Source organism: Diuraphis noxia, unplaced genomic scaffold (assembly GCF_037042655.1).
Source record: "Diuraphis noxia isolate RWA-SAM2 unplaced genomic scaffold, SU_Dnox_SAM2 contig0003, whole genome shotgun sequence".
Taxonomy (NCBI): domain Eukaryota; kingdom Metazoa; phylum Arthropoda; class Insecta; order Hemiptera; family Aphididae; genus Diuraphis; species Diuraphis noxia.
In genome coordinates, this window is record NW_028301713.1 from 61,930,990 (window position 1) to 61,950,722 (window position 19,733).

Consider the following 19,733-nt stretch of genomic DNA (forward strand, 5'->3'; position numbering starts at 1 on the left):
TGAAGAATAGCAATACGCATACCAAGTAAACTGTAAAACAATCGACAACGTTAACATAAATATTGTAAATTACATTGCTACAACAGAATAAAAGGGAAGTTAAGTATCAGTAACTTTCTACATCTTCATGTTATAACCTTTAGAGCAGTCTCGGCAAATAAAAATAATCTGCAGTTTGTAGATAATGAAGGTTCTTTGTCGGAAGTTCAATACTAATTGAACTATATTTTGTCGTTGTTTTTATTAGCTTTTGAAGAATGAATTACATTAGAAAATAATTTTCATTAATCATTTGTATAATCAAAATTCAAAATAATAAGTTTTTGAATTATTGAACACTTCAGATACTCTCAAGGTTTGATCTTACTCAAGTCTATGCTCTTTATAATATGTCTAATACCATTAATACCTTTATAGCGCTTGTTTAAATGATTAATAGCTAATAATATTCTAGAGAATGTAAATTAAGTCTAATGACTTAACTTTGGTTAAATCGTATAATTTTGGTTTCAGAATGTTACGGGAGTCATATTGTGAAATTGGAACATTACTAAAAAATCTTATGAGGAACGTATGTTACATATAATTTACACTTTTATATTTTGCATAAATAAAAAAATTAGTTTTGTAATATTTTCCCATATAATTATTGCCATAATTTAATATCGACGAAACACATCATCGAGGTATAGCGGAAAATACTTTGATTGGGAATATTTTTTGCTTTAACTTTAATATTCAAGGAAGATTGGTCGTATTGCAATCAATTGATTAGAAGTCATCTACTGCAGTATTTGTGTTTCCAAAAAATACATAATTATATATACCTATATTATAACCTAGATATAAATTATAACAATAGTACTTATATGAAAGTATACAGGGTGATTCACCAAGCATGCTCATTTCAACTTTCTTCTAATGAAATTATTCAAATCTTTAATTTGTTTCTTGTACTAATTAAGGAGTGTCCTGGAGATACAATCTTCTGTTTTTCAAATGAAAAACCCCCTTTTGTACTGTAAATTGTATAGTGGATATTTTTCTTTGAAAACGTTGATGTACTTAATTCAAAATTCGAATGAATGGTTTCTCAGTAATCAAAATATTTATTCTAAGGATAAAAGTCCTTAAAAGTGGTTTTATATAAATAAAAACAGATTTTGTATTGGATCCCAGTATTTATCATACTTGGACCATTTTTACAAATTATTGATAAATTAATATAAATCACTAAAACGTTTAAAACCCCATAACCACCATTATCCTATATCTATGTACCTACCTACTATACATATTATAATGGACTTATTATCCTTAGTACACAAAGTGAAATAACTCAAAAACTACTTTTTTGAATTTTAATTCTATTCTAATATGACAACATTTTTAGATTAATAATCTAGATAATAAATTGCATTTTTAAAGGTGGAGGGAGGGGTATTATTTGAAAAAAATAAGTGGTATTTCAAAAATTTCAAAAATAAGAATATGAAGAATTTCCTTTTTCAAAGAAAAATAGGAACGAGGACGCTTGATGAATCATTATGGATATTAATACAATATAATATTATAAAACATTATTATAATATGTAAACGGACTGCAGGACCGGGGTGTACGTGAAAAGCCTAACTAAAACGCCGTGTGATCATATTAATTGCATTGTATTGAAATAATACAGTAAATTATTTAAAAAGTATACATATATTATTTGACTGATTTTAGAAGTAGATATATTTTTATTTTTTTTTTACTAAACGAAATATACCCTCGGCGACATATGCCTAGAAGTAGATATTGTAGTGTTGGTAATTGGTAGACGGTAGTATCCAGTAATTTTAATAATATATTAGATTCATTGTACAGTAAAACATATTATAATTGACGTACATTTCACCAGCCCCCCCCCCAACCAGATATGATTTTTGAATTTTTTTTCTAAACTTTAGTGTGAATTTGTATGACTAATTTCAGAATTTGTGCGATACTGGTTTAACCGTAAATTCAAAACTATATAAGGAGGCTGGGAAACATTTCTCCAGCTCCCCTTATATATTTTTGAATTTACGGTTAAATTATAGTATCGCACAAATTCTGAAATTAGTCACACAAATCCACACTAATGGCACACTTAAGTTTAGCAAAAAAAAAAAAATTCAAAAATCATACTTGAGGACTGGCGAAATGTATGTTTATAATTGTATTAAAATTGTAAATCCTATAAGTATTATACCGGGTGATTCTTTTATCATTGAACACTCATTATTTCAAAAATTATTAATGTTTTAGAAAATATTATTTTACATAGTTTCAAGTTGTTCAAAAACCAACGTTTTTATAAAAAAAATTATTTTTAAATATTTTTTATCCTTATCATTTTTTAAGTGTTTTACTTTTTTGAATGACAACATAGAGTTTTAATTTCATATTCTAAAGCAGAATATTTTTCTACGTATTTTGATTCATAAAAATCGAATTTAGGACGAGTAGTTTTTGAGTTATAAGTATTAAAAGTTTAGACAAGCGGAGTAGCTAGTGGACAAACATTTTGCTGGGTAAACTACTCGTCCTAAATTCAATTTTTATGAATCAAAATACTTAGAAAAATATTCTGCTTTAGAATATGAAATTAAAACTCTATGTTGTCATTCAAAGAAGTAAAAAAATGATGAGGATAAAAAATATTTTAATAAAAACGTTGGGTTTTGAACAACTTGAAACTATGTAAAAAATATTTTCAAAAACTTTAGTAATTTTTTAAATAATGATTGTTCAATGATAAAAAAATCTTCCGGTATATTATAACATAGATATTATTAATTTATAAATAATTTAATATTATCGCCGAACGGATATGTGGAAGTACCTAAATAAAATTACAGTCAGCACGGTGCAATGGTACATTCTATATTTCTACATATGCGATTTGATAAAAAATTCAGAAAGAACAAAATACATTTATTTAACGAAGTTTGACTAATAACACTTACAAATCGAATATTTAATAATTAACTATTATTAAAAATTTTCAAAATGTCATAGGTTTTGATACGATTGAAACTGTTAAAAATCAAAATTGATCTTATGGAAATATTTGAAATGTTAGAAGTAGATACCTGAGCACATTTTGATAAAAAAAATCATGGTATGTGCAAAACTTTAATATGATTAAGTAAATTGTGTAGAACAAAACTTGAATTGCAGTCAATTTAATAACAATAGTATAATAAATTAAGTTATTAGGCAGAACTTCGAAATAAAATATGAACACTGCAAAATAATATAGTTTTCAATGCAAATATAACCCAATATATTAAATTTTGTCACCCAATGTCCTATGTCACCGAGGATATATTTCGTGTAAAAAAAAAAAAAAATAATTTATACAAATTATAAAAATGTAAAAATTACTCAACAAGGCGACACCAGTAAATTTCTTTCGACATCAAAATCCATTATTAGGTATTCAAAAAAACAATTAAGGGCCACCCGACGAAGGATTAATAATGACCTATACTTTAAGCCGAACAAAAGCTACCACATTAAACATAAAGTCTTATTAAAATCGGTTGAGTAGTTTCATTAGCATTGGTATTTTTTTATTATATCATGTTATCTGACTTAAATGAAAATATAAACAGCATAATATTTATAAATACATCACTAGGTACCCAAAAATATATTATCTGTGTAACAATTAAAATATTCATTTGACAATTTAACGCCTGCACGGACCGTTACGTTATTTCTATAGTACCTATATTGTTATACACAAAATATAGTGAACGAGTTAATTATTATTTTTTTTTTTTTTTGATGGTTAAGGCTTCGTCAACTGAGGTCATTATCCTGGGGAACTGTAGGGAAAGGAACTGTAAGGTTTTAACTCGTGGGTTTTTGGCAGAATTTTGAATGGGCACCCGTGGGTTTCTGCCATGCCCGGTTGGGGGCCGGCGGCCTCTCTCTCCAGACATCGCGAAATGCCCAAAGAGCGATGCCGCCCGTGACCGAGATTCGAACCGGCGACTGCGTGCGTCGCAACCGACGCCTTAGTCCGCTCGGTCACTTTACCCCCGAGTTAATTATTATTGCTTATTGAAAACTACAATTGTCTGGGTTTCAAGATGAAGACAAAATCATTTATAGCACTAGGAGCAATAGTCGGTATAGGATTGGTATGGATGAGCAGGCGATTTTTGTACAAAAAAGCAAGAGGACTTTTAAAGGTACACATAATTATGCCGAATATATCAGTGTAACGATTTACAGATTACTGACTCATCATTTATGTCGCGCTCGCCGATTTAGCTTAGGTTAACAGAACACAGGAACGTAGAGTACGAGCATATATTATGTATATTATAAAATATAGCCAGACAGTCGAGTCTAAACCACGGTCGTGTCCAAACACACATTGAAGCCTACCTTGTAAAAATCATTTAATAATTATTGTTCAGCTCGTGCTCCGCTATTACTGTGATCTTCAATATACTACCCTCAAGAACAGGGTTACTCAGGTGATAGTGTACTATATACTATAGATATTATTCAGTTATTTAATAAATCTTGTTTTGCGTTACTATATCGTGTTCCATTGTGTTAGTCTATGAACGCAGGTCATGAGTTCCTAGGACCTGTAAAATATAACTTAGGAAACTTTATTTGTATCGATCCAACAACCCGGTTCTCAAGACCGGTTCGTGTAGTAGGAATAGCTATAACCAACTAATCCTTAACTGGATAGGATTTGGCATAAATATCGACAACCACTTAGTTTTGATAGACGAAGGAGGTGTGTTGCATCAGCATAATCGAAAAGATAAATTAATTTTTTACAAACGTAGAAGTTAAATACATTTATGCACGAAATTAGGTTTTATAAAATATTGTGACTTAAACTTTTAGAACGAACAAGATCTAGTAAACGTACAGAGTACTTCGGCTGCTCAACTAATTCCATACTTCGTCCGCAACCTCGTAACGACTGATAGAGTAATATGAATATAATTAATTAATATGTCTTTTAAATATGTACGCAATTAGGTTTTATAAAATATTGTGACTTAACCCGACTTAAACCTTTAGAACGAACAAGATCTAGTAAATGTACAGAGTACTTCAACTGCTCAGCATGCAAATATAGACGACGGCATATCAACAAATGATAGTGATGTAAGATATGATTAATTAATATGTCTTTTAAATATATACGAAATTAGGTTTTATAAAATAGTGTGACTTAAACCTTTATAGAACGATCAAGATCTTAATAATTTCTGGGTAATATTTTAAGACATTTTATTTAAAAAAATTAATAATCTTAAGCATTCACATGTGTTAAGAGGACGCCACATGGACAATTTTTGCCTTCGTCTTACACACATACAACATTTCAATTACTTAGATATTTTTTATTTTTTTATATATTTTGGTTGAGTTTGATTTTATATTACGAAATATGCTTGTATTGGCAACATGTTTAATGTTCATTATTACACTAGATATAATAGTAAATATTATAACTTAAACCCTTTTACTTTAGGTGATGAACCACTTTGAATACAAATTTAAGTACCAACCAGTTCGCTTATTAAATTAGATTTATCCATATATCAACTACACAGTCAGCGTCATAGCGATTTCTCCGCCAGTGATAATGGTGGGGTGTGTCATCAATGGTCAATCTATTGATGAATAAAGTAATATTTTCATATTGTATAGATATTGACAATTTTAATATAAACTATAACTTAATTTCAATATTATATTTAATTTAAGTTTCACTTAGATGTGATGTATAAAAAAAGATTATTTACGACAAATATTGGTTGGATTAATAATAGTATTAAAGTATTGATATTTAAAATTGTTACAACAATAATCACTAATCACTTTTATCGTTGCTTTTTTATGTAAGTTCTTCAAAAAAGGACGCCAAAAATATGCTTGCCGTCTGGGTATTGAAACAATTTTGCGAAAATGAAAGTTATAACGGCGCACATATTACACACGAGCGCGTATAAAGGTCTTTTTCAAGACCAACAGTGTGTACGAAACCACACGTTGACAATTTAATTTCACACTTTTGTCAGGGAAACTTGACTGACGAAGGTGGTTTGTAAAGAAATAAGTTACAAGAGGCTGATGAAGGAAAAACGCACGCACCAATCAAGTAACCCGCACCGCTGCAAAAGTGCGACATTCTCTCGTCACTTTTGATAAACTCAACCAACCGGCACCGGAATTCCCCATAAATGCATTATATATAACGGTGCAGCTACAAAACTTAAATCAGTCTTCATCCTAACCCTCAACTGTCAAAACATAATAGTACAATCAGGTGCCACCAGCGGCATACCTGAAGCGTATCCCATTTGTTATATATTATTATATTATTGTCACCAAGTGACATATATAACGGCCATTTTACGACCTATCCACTTAATTGCAGGCTTGCTGCACGTTATCGTTTCTAATGCCCAACCCCGACGACCGCCAGTTGTCAACCAGTTTCACACCAGCGACACACAACCCTGAAGTCGACTCAATGACCAACCGACGAATACCCCACGCCGATTAGGACTAGTCTTCGTGGAATCAAAATTGTCCTTTTCAGGACAACCTCTATATTGTTTAGGTCACACTTATCCGAATGAAACTCACGGAACGGATGCCACTTTCATAAGCGGCCCCGACGTGATCAGATCTCGTTCCCCACCACCCCACCCAATTTATGTACATACTACGAGCTAGTATTTATTATAATTTATATATTGAAACACGTTGTTCCCATGTTTGTTCAAGGTTTCGAAGACCGCTACGCCATCGGTGGCATCGGTCCCCGATTCCTCATTTTTGTATATAATATTATATTTACACAGAAATTACAGGATTATTATTTACCAAATACCAACGAGTTCATTTTTACGAGACAGCAGCGCATTTAACGTGCGTGCCGTATCATAGTTTTAAATATATATTATTGATTATTATAAGGTATTAACAGCATGTACAATTCAATTTAACTAGATAAAATAGATACTTTGGTGAATGATATAAATGCACGTAACCAGGCTGTGCCGTTAAGATTTGGCGCCCAGGGCAAAATTAAACCGTTAATACGGTAAGAACAGTAAGTACGGTACATAAAAAAGCTTTTGTTGCACGAGGTAATTTTTTTATATTGTAACATACTTCTATTAAAAACTAATATTTTATTACTTTTTTTCATTCCTTTAAATATTTCATATAATGTAAACTCAGATAAAATGTTTATAAAATAATCAGTTATTATTGGTATTAATTTATACTTTACAGCACCAACAAAAAAAGAGGCAAAGGTTTTTCAGCATTATGGCCCTAAATTATTTTTATGGGTATGATTATTTACGATATTTATTAATTTCTATCTTTTTCCTCAATATATACATAACATTATTTAATTTCAGCTATGACCATTTCCTCGGAGAACAAGAAGGATGGACATTGCCAAAATTATTAAAGAGAATTCGTTGAAGAACACAAACAATATTAAATTAACCAATTGTTTAATTTATTTTTACACCTACACAGTGACTTAGGCACTCAATGTCTAAGTAATCAATCAATATCATTATTATTTTCATATTATAGTCTAATTTTTGTCATATATATTATATTTCCAAATTATATACACTATACATAATTGTTATATTGGAAATATAATATATATGGCTAAAATTAGAATATAATATGAAAATAATAATGATATTGATTGATTACTTATTCATCGAGTTCTTATATCATTGTGTTGTGACGGTAATCTGTGTAAAAAGAAATGGTCGAATTGGTTAGTTAAATGTTTTTATGCTTAAATGCTTATTGTTACTGTTTGAAATAATATCAATAAAATATAAAATGTATTACATAAAAGTTATACGTATTATTATTATTATTATTATTATTACTATTACTAGCTATATTTTTATTTAACTTAAAAAGTTCACGATTAAACGGGTCATTATAATAACTAAGGTGGATAATAATTAATATTATAAAATATTTTACATTTTCTAATACTGTTATTCGAGACTGGAACAAACGTCACGTAGTCGAATACATACTAACTTTATAATTGATGAAATTATACCATGAATTTTAATATACCTGAAAATAATTAGTTTAAAATACAATTTTTTCGTCAGTGTAAACTACGATTAATTTTCATAAGAAAATAAATATGGAGATTCAATAATTTTAAAATTATTTCACTTTCGTAGTGTTTTTGTTATTGTTGTACGTGATTAAATTAAATATGTGTAGCTGTTTAAAAACATACAACTGAAGTAGGTACGTTTAGAATTATTAATTATTAAAAACGGATTTCTAACACGGCGTACTAAAAATAAGCAAATATTTAAAAGCCCACAACTAATATTATATAACAATATAATATAAATGTATAATTACATCAAATATGAGTTTAACTAGCATGAATCACTAAATTGGATTACTGTGTACGACATGTTATACATTAAACATTATTATAATATATGTTATACGCATATAATCAGAGTATAAACTTTCGGATTATAATAAGTCAACGAGGTATCAGCGGTGGGTTTATTGTGAAAAACAGATTTAATGAAATAGTACCATTATTTTCCTCTCTGGGATAAACTTTATTTTTTTATTTAGCTTCCACGATGGGGAAAAAGTTTTCTGTATCCAATACAGTATAGATATGCGGGTTCAACTTAGTAATTGGGTGACGATAACGACGACGACGACGACATTATTGGTATTGGTGACATTTGGATTATTGAACGTTATCCATAATTTCAAATTCAACGACCAAAGACCAACATACATATTGTGTAGTCATATTGCCCGTAAAGTATCATTGCTATCAAGATAATGTACAATGATCAATACTGATGAAGTATCTATATAATTATATTATATTTATATATCCATTAAGACAAAAATATAAGAGCATTTTATAGCTTCTTAGTTCTTGTAACAAAAAGCGTATCGAATTTCAATTGCAGAGAAATAAATCGTTATTTAATAAATTTATCATATCGAATATGAGATAGGGTAAATAAATAAATATATATATATACTTTTGGCCTATAATAGTATAATAGTAGGTATAGTAATTAATAATAAATTGGTATCATGATATATGGTGTATTTCGATCAAATGTCTAGTTAAATTTTTTGCAATATTTTGATGAATCGCAGATAATATATATATTATATACTGGTATAAAAACTCTGGTTAACCCTTGAATATGTGGTAAGTTTACGAACTATAATTGTTTGTTATTTTCTGGTTCATAAGTACTAACACCGTGATTAAAAAAAAAAAAAAATGGAAAGTAAATAGATATATTGAACACACTATAATACCACTCAACTTACAACAATTTTCTAAATCTATATTTTGAATTATTTTATAATATGTTTGTTTCTAATATTTTAAGTACAAAAGATTAATTTTAAAGATTTTTCGACGTTTATGTACCTGTTTATTTATTTAATTGTTTTTTATTCCATTTATATTTTTATATTTTACAAAAAAATATTAAGATTATGTTAAATTAAATAAACATATTATGTATACTTGAATATAAATATCTAAACAGTTTATTTTGCATAAATTATTCAAAACAATATTAACTTGCATTTGGATTGTACATTTTTCTTAAATAATAGTAAAAAATACGTTCCTCACTTCGTTCAGAATCTAAAAAAAATGTTCTAAAAATAAATATATACATTTGGTTATATTATTCAATTTTTATACTTTATACAACGTAATAGTCATTTTTCTCCAACCCACACACAAAAAATTGTGATATTATTTTGAGTAATTTCACACAATTTGGAATTTTTAATGCATTTTTTTTTTCTATTTTTGTGTATACCTGTACAAGCATATTAAATTGTTTTTAAGTGTATTAATTTCACAATCCGATAATAATAAATCTTTATTTGTCAAGCTATACAGTTGGTAGTTTTAGTTTATTTCGTTTAAAATTAATAATTCCTAGGTACATGAATTACGTGTTATAGCAGTATATTGTATAATATATAATGGACAACAGTTATCAAAAATTATAATTAAAATATTACTTTTTTTTTAATAAAATGATAAATTAAAATACAGTTTAATGGAGTAAAATTTTTTTTTCAATAAATACCAAATGGTATAGCTAAGCACAGTATTATCTTATTAAATCGTTATATGTACTATAATAGGTATAAGTATACCAATGTTATAATTATTACATAAATGTGCACATTTTAAAATTCTTCATAATTCTGTAAAATTGTGCGCACTACAGTTCTATACACACAAGTAATTTACATAATATACCTTTTAACGTTTGAATGTAAATCATGAATCTAGCAATGCACCATAACTTACACTGGTACACACAAAAAAATCAAAAAAACATGACGATTTTGAGATTTATAAAAGTACTTTAAAATTACTGTGTATAGTGTATACAATATACGAATGTAATTAATTTAAATTACTGTGGTAGGTAATAATAATACATTCAAGTACCATTATGAAGCTCAAAGTTTTTGTTTTCACTTTTCAGAAAATGTTGGCACAATTCACAGGCATAACAACTTATGACGTCTATTAGAATAGCATCGTAATAATTAATTTACGATAAATAGTATATTATAAGATTGTGAATTTATTATTTTATAAAATAATATGTATCTTTTTGTATATCAAGGTTCTTTAAAATAAAGAGTTTAGAAAATGCAGTTAGAAACACGATTAGGTAATATAAATGAATTATTTTTAAATACGTCATCAGAGTATAGGTGTATTTAAAATTAGGTATGTAATTTGTCGTGAGGTTATCGGTGAAAATTGCAGTTTTGAAAATAGCTGTTGATACGATTTGAGCATGGACGATGATGGGAAACAATCGTTATTTAACTGTTTTTATTGTTCAAGATGTGTTTGATGAGATAAATTTGCTTCCCCACCAGACATTCATAAATATACAAGAGTCAGCATAAGGAAAAAATACAATGTTCATTTATATCTGTATAACCGGGAACATTTTAAGTCTTAACATTATATCAAATGTAGGCCGCAACTGATGTAGAATCACTTCGGCCGAATTCTTTTATATTATAATATACCTATATATATATGTGTGTGTGTGTGTGTGTGTGTGTGTGTGATATTATTATTATCCATGAAAATAAGTGCGTTAAGAACAAGTTTGTGATGGATATAGTATAGGTACCTATAATAGGTATATAAAATTATAATGTGCGCATATTATTATAATTCACACTAATCGCGTTGACGATACGGTTAGAATAATATAATATTATATTCTAGTATAATAGATATCATACGCTCGGGGAACCGATTGCATCGTTTTCGGCGAGAAAACCATAATAATATTTATTATTTTGTCACCGGATATCTCGCCTGAAAAGTTAACACATCGAGATAATGAATTCCCCGACGTCTTCGCGGCGACGATCGTCCGTGGAGATTATCACGCGGTCACCTTCGGTCATAGGCATATTATTATAATATTCACTAACCCTCAGTTTAGTAGGTTTCACGAAAAAAAATCTGACGAAAATGTATGTCAAAAATTACATTTTTGTCAATGCCTAATGATTTACTATGATTTTACTTGTAATTAATACTGTAGTGTACACAATTACAACACTCCAATTAGTGTATCTCCGAATTCCACCTAAGGGTTGCATGTGGTTACAGTGAATCTCGTAAAACCGTACATGGATAACGATTGAATGCTAGAAAAAAAATTATATTTTGAAACATACGCAACACAACTACTAAGTTTGTTGAAATACCCCTTCAGCGTATTGGTTGTTTCCACGACCATTAACAGGACTTTTATTTTTTGCACGCCCCTCACTCCCGTTTGTGACTTCGAGTACCAATTACAAACCGTAAGCTAACCCCTCCATACGATATAATATTATTTATATCATTTTTTTTTTTGTGAAAAAATATTATAGCATCGATCTTTGTATCGTTCACTAACTTCAAAAAACTTTCATGTGTGTATATACGCTTCTATTTATATCGTGTTTATCTAATGGATTAAATGGCTCCTCAACCGATCGAACTCCAAATGCAATTTAATGGACGATGGTAATAAAAATATATTACGTTTCATCATTATCGTTTGATCACATTCTTAGGTCGTTACAATATGTGAACTAAACAAAAACATGTGCAACTGAAAACTCAAAAAACATTAGTGTGGCTTATAAATGTGAAAACGTGGTTTGTGGAACGACACGTCAAAATATTCTGATAAAAATATCCTTAAACCAAAATATCACCCCAAAAATATCCCATCTAAAAATATCCCGGTCTAAATATTATGTGTAGGTAACTATTAATTTGAAATTTAAACGTTTTTATACAAGTTACATACGTAGATATTAATACATTTATAGAATTAAAAAAAAATGAATTAAAACATATTTAATTATTAAAAAAAAAAAATTAAAATTGTATGTTTTTATTTTTTAGTCTAAAATTATTATGCTTACTATAATACTAAGTTATGTGCTATTGATTTACATACAGATACAATACAAAAAAACGATTTTTTAAATTTGATTTGAGTATATTAATTTAAGATTGTTAAATACTCACGACACGCATTGTAAGTAATGACATAAAATGGCACATTATAATACCATTATCGAAAAAAAGGAATAACACACATTCACTTTAGATAAAGTGCGAATATTACTTCTAATCGCAACAGTTATTATATTTTATTTTGTTGTGGAATATTTTTGAAGGGATATTTTGGTTTAGGAATATTTTGACCAAGATATTTTTTTGTGGAACCGTTTTGTGGTACTAAACAATCTAAGCAATTTTATATTATTTTAATATTACAGTTTTTTTTTTCAACACAAATTATAGGTATACACGAGAAAAGTTGAACAAAAGTTTAAAAGTTATTATTTTATTCTTCATACGAAAACGCTTGTATTGTATTTTTAAATACTGGTAAAGAATATTTAAAATAACTAAGAATAGACAAAAATTAATTGGCCAGGGTCATATGTTAGACAGCGAAGAAATCGGTGCGTCGTGTTCATATTATAATGAGATCAACATTTAAGTAGATTTCTTTGTTATATGTTTAACGAGTACTTTTTTCCATACATTTTAGTACTTATCGTATTGGATTAGAATTTATTTTTATCTTAAATTTTGTCAGAAATAACGGAGAAGTTATCTTTAGCTCATCATTATCTCATAGTATATATAGCATTATCATGGACTAAGTACTGTTTGAACTGATTGAATTTAAATTCAATATTTTATATTTTAATATGTAAGACTAAACAATATTATGCATAGAGTATGTATATAGTATATTAAGAGTGTTGGAGTGGATTTTACTCTTTCTGTTATAACAGAGTATTATAAAATAATAATATATAGTCACGTGGACGACTGGTTATTACTACACACGTCCACAATGTACTAGGTATACGCTTAAATCACATTTATTTAATGTTTACACACGTATCGAAAATAATCTTGTATTATCCCAAATTACAATATTTCCAAACACCACATAGGTACTCGTGTAAATATTTTGTTTTCAAGAGTGTGGTAAACACAGTTTTGAAAAACGTTAATATTTGATTTGAGTTGGTGCAAATTCCGATCAACTATCAAATCCAGCGTATGTGTGTGTAAAGATAATTTCGAAAAAAATAGTTACGCACGTTTGGTAAACAAATCTAACCTTGAACAGTGTGAACACATCGGGTCTCTATAATATGACGTGTGGAACTGGTATGATAATATTATTTTAGGCACTTACTACGTCTACTAATAACCATATACGTGTAGGCTCCACTGGTATTTATTTCCAGACTAGTTCGTTCTTGAAAGTCATTATACTCATGTAGTCTCACGTCCAACATCTATCGATAACTATTCGAAATATAAACCGTTTGACTAATTATTGATTGGTCAAGTTTCGAATGAAACGCATTCGGCAACCAATGGTTTTACAAATGAGGTGCGACTGCGCACGAGTTTACGATTTATCATTGATATTATTATTATAGGCGTTATTTATGACTGTAGTAATTTTTCATTTAGCTATGGGTGTAATCATTACGGTACCAAAAGATTTCATAATTTTGATAAATTCATTAGTGGCAATTAAATAAAATAAAAATCTGATAGTATACCAGCTGACAACGTGTGATAATAAATACAATTGTATACTACTTTATTTTATTTCATGCAGTAAATAAAATTATTGTAGATACCTACAGTTTTAGTAGAAGGTAGGTAATAATAATTTAAATATAAGGTAATCCTTTAGGATTATGGCTTTACATCAATAAATATCTACTATTAGGGATCAACATACAATTTTTCTACAATCGGTAATTAGTGCAATATTGCTATATAATATTTTTTCCATTGTGTAGATGTGCGGTTACAAGCTTACCTCTACGAAAATGCATGGAATACAAAACTAAAACGTTTGGATTAAAAAAAAACCTTTTTATGATTTTATTTATACCTATAGTTTTTATTTGCATCCTTATATTTAATTTTCGACTAAGTAGCTGATACGTTTAATATTTTGATTCCTAGCAACCTCCATCAGTGTAGCACAACGTTGAAAAAAAAAAATCACCCTAAGCAAGTTTTTGTATTCGAGGAATATATTAAATCGTATACCCTTTTGCAATTACTACCATCTAATCCTTATGTCTGCCATTATAAAAAAATAACTTCTGTTTATAATAGACTTTGCATTTTGTGGCTGTGAACCATGACCAATCCTCAGCACCCACAAACTATTAAAACTTCAGAATTTACTGTCTCTAAATTTGCATCTACATCGTGATACCATTACGCATGTAAAAAAAAAATTCAACTATCTATTTAAATGAATTTTGAAAACTTGTTTGTACAAAATAGTATTTCGTTTTGGATCAGAATTTTTTTAAGCTTGGTCGCATTTACCATTCTAACACGTCTTAATCATCAGTAATGCCAAAATAGATTGATGTTATTATACATCTTGTGATACATGTTATATATATATATATGTGTGTGTGTGTGTGTGTGTGTGTGTGTGTGTGTGTGTGTGTGTGTGTGTGTGTGTGTGTGTGTGTACCTATCTCCAGGACAAAGTTGAAAATGTGGTCAATGTATTTCGGAGAAATCGTCATAATAGTTGAGTAAACCCATTACCGACATTAAACGGTGGTATAGAATTAATGCATAATATGTAGTTACCTATGTATAATAACATTTTAACCAATTTCTGAGAGGTTAATACATTTTTACGATTCAGTTTCAAATTTAAAACGTTTTAGTCTTAGATTATTGTGCAGGTATACCACCCAAAATACTTTGATTCAATAATAATATAATAGCATCACCGAATACCGATTGAATGTATGCGTTATTCTTTTAAGTACCATTGTAATACTACAATTTATCGTTTTATATGTACATCTGCACTTATCGTACATGAAATTAAGTAATAAAAAAATAAAAACACTGCTGACTGTGATTGATATTACTTCGTATTTAATGTATCCTATAGTACTACGATAATATTAAAGTAATATAATAGTACTACATATACCTTTCTGTGTTTGGCCATTAGGTTTCTGACGAAATCAACTCGTGCCATCTGATCGTGACAATTCACCGCTACAGATCCAGTGTACTGTAACAGAAAAAACACGAAAAAATAAACACTAATAAACGATAATATAATAATATATTATAATATAATTTTATTGCCAAGACGGGTCTTGTAATATATATATTGTTTTAGATATAAATATTTATATTATATATATTATATATACACACTCTTTCCGTTCGGTTTTCTCGTATTACACGTTTTTTTTTTTCATTCCGGCGGTCGCATAACATAATAATATATTATATTTTACCGTTTGTGTTTACACGATCGTATCGCCGCGACATCAATTATTATTGCACTGAGATCATATTATTATATATTATTATTCGACGATCGCGATGGCATTAGAAGTCGAGAATAAAGAATATTTTTGATATCGCAAGGTGTGTCTGGTCAGGCTGCGGACGACGAAGTTTTAATTTAAAAAGTTGATTCGATGATACTACGATAGTATAATAATAGTAATAACAATAATAAAACGTCCTTGCTCATCATGCCGCGTTTTGTATTTGTGATATATATTGGTATTATATGTAGGTAAGTACATATAGGCAATTATAGGTAATAGGCATGTTTATACAGCATATTATTATGTACTCCATATATCGGACTTGAAAAATGGCTGGTCAATTGTTTGTAATGTAGATCGATCACGGTCGATATGGAATAAATATCTTATTTGCTAATAAATATAGTTTTTTCTTATTAGAAGAATTTAAATTATCTACACACTTTTAGCATTTAAAAAAGAATACGCAAGAGAAGGATATGTAAATCTTAAATTCATTTTCTGATATTTTGATTAATTAAGGCTAACCAAATAATAGTCTATGATCCTCGGCATAATATAAGATATACTCGTCTGTCAAAAAGTTTGAAATTGTGGTTTTGGATTTTTTGGATCTGATATTTAGAATTTTTCGTTGGCGAAATAATTTTCCACCAAAGTATTGTCGTGCTATCTACGTCAAAACCATTATTCCTGATCTCTGTCAACTGTAACGCATAGTATAGTGACTAGATGGCGCGAGCTTTCTGTCCACCAGAGCTTATGTTTAGCTTAGAACGAATTGTGCATGTTGCACGAAGACTGTGTAAAATTAAGGTGGATGCTATAGGGCACAAGAATGAACTGATGGTTTACCGTCATCAGGCAATCGACTAAGACTAGTAATAAAAATTAAAAAAAAGATAATAAAAATTTATAATAATAATAATAATAATTAAGATAAAAAAAAAATAATAATTTTTACATATCATAGTTTTATTGGTTTCGAAATCGTTTAAAAATTTTCGTTTATCCTTAAGTTTTATTTTGTTTTTCAGGTGCTTCTGAAAACTACAAGACAATAGACATTTTAAATTTTGACATTCCAAATGCATCAATTAGATTCTCTTTCCCACTAGAATATACCTATATTAAAGTTGAAAATCGAAACACAATTTCAATACTTACTTTGCAAACATCTGTAGACACAAAAAAAAATCACATATCATTGTAGAATCGTTTGACTTAGAATTTGAAATAATGAACACCCTTCAAAAACTATAATAAATTGCATTATATCTGAGTATCTGATCAATTCATAAATCGAATAATGATGTACAATTTTTTTTTTAGATTTTGACCAGGCCGGTATTATTTTACAAAAAGATGATATTTACGATGAGTACTGTAACAATGATAATCGGTTAGTTCAACCGAACATAACGCGTCGTTGGTCTTAAAACAAAATAGGTAACCATATGTTATCTATAACGCCAAATTACCTGCGTGGAAATATATTAAATTTGTTGGTTTGAGTTAGATGATTATTTTTTTCTAAACAACAATTTATGGTAAAGCATGATTAACTCGTTCTAAATAATTTCAGACGGTATGTCTAAAAACGGGTTTAAACCATTGTCATCTTTTTTTGTCGTTCCGATCGAATTTCGTAATGTTTCGTGTTATAAATATATTGAAATATAACACAACTATAACAATTATGATGGTATGAGTTCACAGAGCGGATAATGTTGTATAAACACACGTATTTTATGATATAACTACATAAGTAACTACACAACGTCACAGCAGCATGCCGATCGTTTGATATTTAGATCTTTCACCAGTGATTAGTTACGAAGATTTAGTTAAATCTCTTTCCAGATTTATCAGTTTTTACTCAGAGTTTTTGCAGCTTATTATTATGTAGTGTTTTATTGTTTTAAATTAATTTCTTAACTTCTTTTCTATCATATATTCTCCATTATTTCAATTGTTTTAAGGATACACTGAAAATTATATTATATTACTATACTATTTTTTTTTTTTTTTTTATTGATCTGAAATATACATCGACAACTAGGCCATAAGTACACGATTTTTTTTTTTGATTACATTGTTAGTATTTTAGTATTTACATGATTACATTAAATTAAATTGTACAATTCTGTTTTTTTTTTAAGAATAAAATTAAACTTTTACTATACTATTATATCAATCAATATAATTATACAATACACCTTATATTTACCAAACACACTCACCTCTCTTTTTTAATTTAATAATTAATTAATTCTAATTCTAATTTTCAGAATTTTTAAACTAACTAACTGATATGCAATGTCTTCAAAAATAGATTTAAAATTGTTGAATGAAGATATTACACTGTTATTTATAAAAGCTTAAAATGTTAAAAGTGTTTCACTAATCATTATTAACTTTTTTGGATTTTACTAAATCAGCCAAATTTAACGTTATTCTTGAATGTGTAAATTACCTAATATTTTTTAAACTTAACGTTTAATGTTTTGTGACAAATACGTGGTTATAATATATAATTTCTAAGAAACAAATTTAAAAATAATAGTTGTAGTCAAACCTAAAATAATTTAAAACAAGTTTCCATTTAGACTATGATGTATATTATACTGTTTAAAATTGTTACGTTATATATTACAATATTATTATCTACTAAAAATTTCGCATACGTCGTGAGAAACAAAATTATGAATATTAAAAAAAAAATCCGTTCGCAGAAAACGGTACTGTTGACGGGTAGGTTTTTGTTTTAGGTCGTCTATCAGCCATCTATCGTTGTTCCGAGTACATTTAATGACCATCATTTAATGACATAATAACACAATACACAAAAATACACTCGATTATATACTGTTATCATCCACACGGCCAGCCCACTGGGAATCGGAACACACTGCAAAAAGTTTTAGCCATCCGTTATTGACCATTGTTATATTATTGTGTCCAGTAGCACCGATCACCCAATTTATATATGACATATGTCATAGTAGATTTTTTAGACGGGGGATCCACCATAAAATACTGCCGGGTACTGGTGTACTGGATCTAGATATATACGTTTAAATTTAGAAAAATACGATTAAACGTTACATTACTTATTTGTAGTTGCTTTGATTTTCATCTGATAGTTAAATTATGAAAATAGGAGGATGATGAGGGTTCCTCGATGTACAATGTTATAGTATATTTTAAACATATTTCGGGGCCACGTCCGTGATAGTTTTTTTTAATAAATTAATTTACATCGATATCCATCATGATTGACAGTGAACGGTGAAATAAAACGTCTAAAAAATAAATTTAAGTAAAAATAAAACTAGAACTAATTGTAGTATTTCAGAATCTTTCTACAATAATTTACATCATAATATAATTCTACCTTATTATTATGGTACTAGTCATTATAATTGATACTTATTATTATAGAGTAGTGTTTTTTAAATCTCAACCTGCAGTTTGAGTAGTGAAAAATAATTTTAGTGGATCACAAACAAATTGATAGATTAATATTTTAATTTTAGAGCTATCTGTAGCTTATAAGTTAAAGTTAAAATAAAACATATTTTTTGCGTAAATTACTTTTCTCACTATCTTATAACTAGTATTAAAAATGTTATATTGGAAGATATAGGCTCGAAGATAATAAATAATTTATTCACATGCAATAATTAGTAATTTAATCTAAGGTGAATGTGGA

General features: G+C 28.4%; 1 protein-coding gene and 1 long non-coding RNA gene across 3 annotated transcripts in view; one reads left to right on the plus strand and one right to left on the minus strand.

Moving 5' to 3' along the window:
• Positions 1 to 19,733, minus strand: part of LOC107163636 (SH2 domain-containing protein 5-like) — a 148,518-nt gene that overhangs the window by 117,138 nt on the left and 11,647 nt on the right. Inside the window, exon 2 of the mRNA XM_089222799.1 lies at positions 15,664 to 15,747. Within this exon, the coding sequence (XP_089078925.1) occupies positions 15,664 to 15,747 (84 nt within the window). The remainder of the gene's footprint in view (positions 1 to 15,663; positions 15,748 to 19,733) is intronic.
• On the plus strand, positions 2,864 to 7,600 carry LOC149057639 (uncharacterized). Of its 2 annotated transcripts, XR_016191223.1 has the most exons (4): positions 2,864 to 4,993; positions 5,087 to 5,173; positions 5,544 to 7,377; positions 7,450 to 7,600. It is a non-coding gene; the product is annotated as an uncharacterized LOC149057639 (long non-coding RNA). The 2 variants fall into 2 exon arrangements; XR_016191222.1 differs by having other exon boundaries at positions 2,864 to 5,173.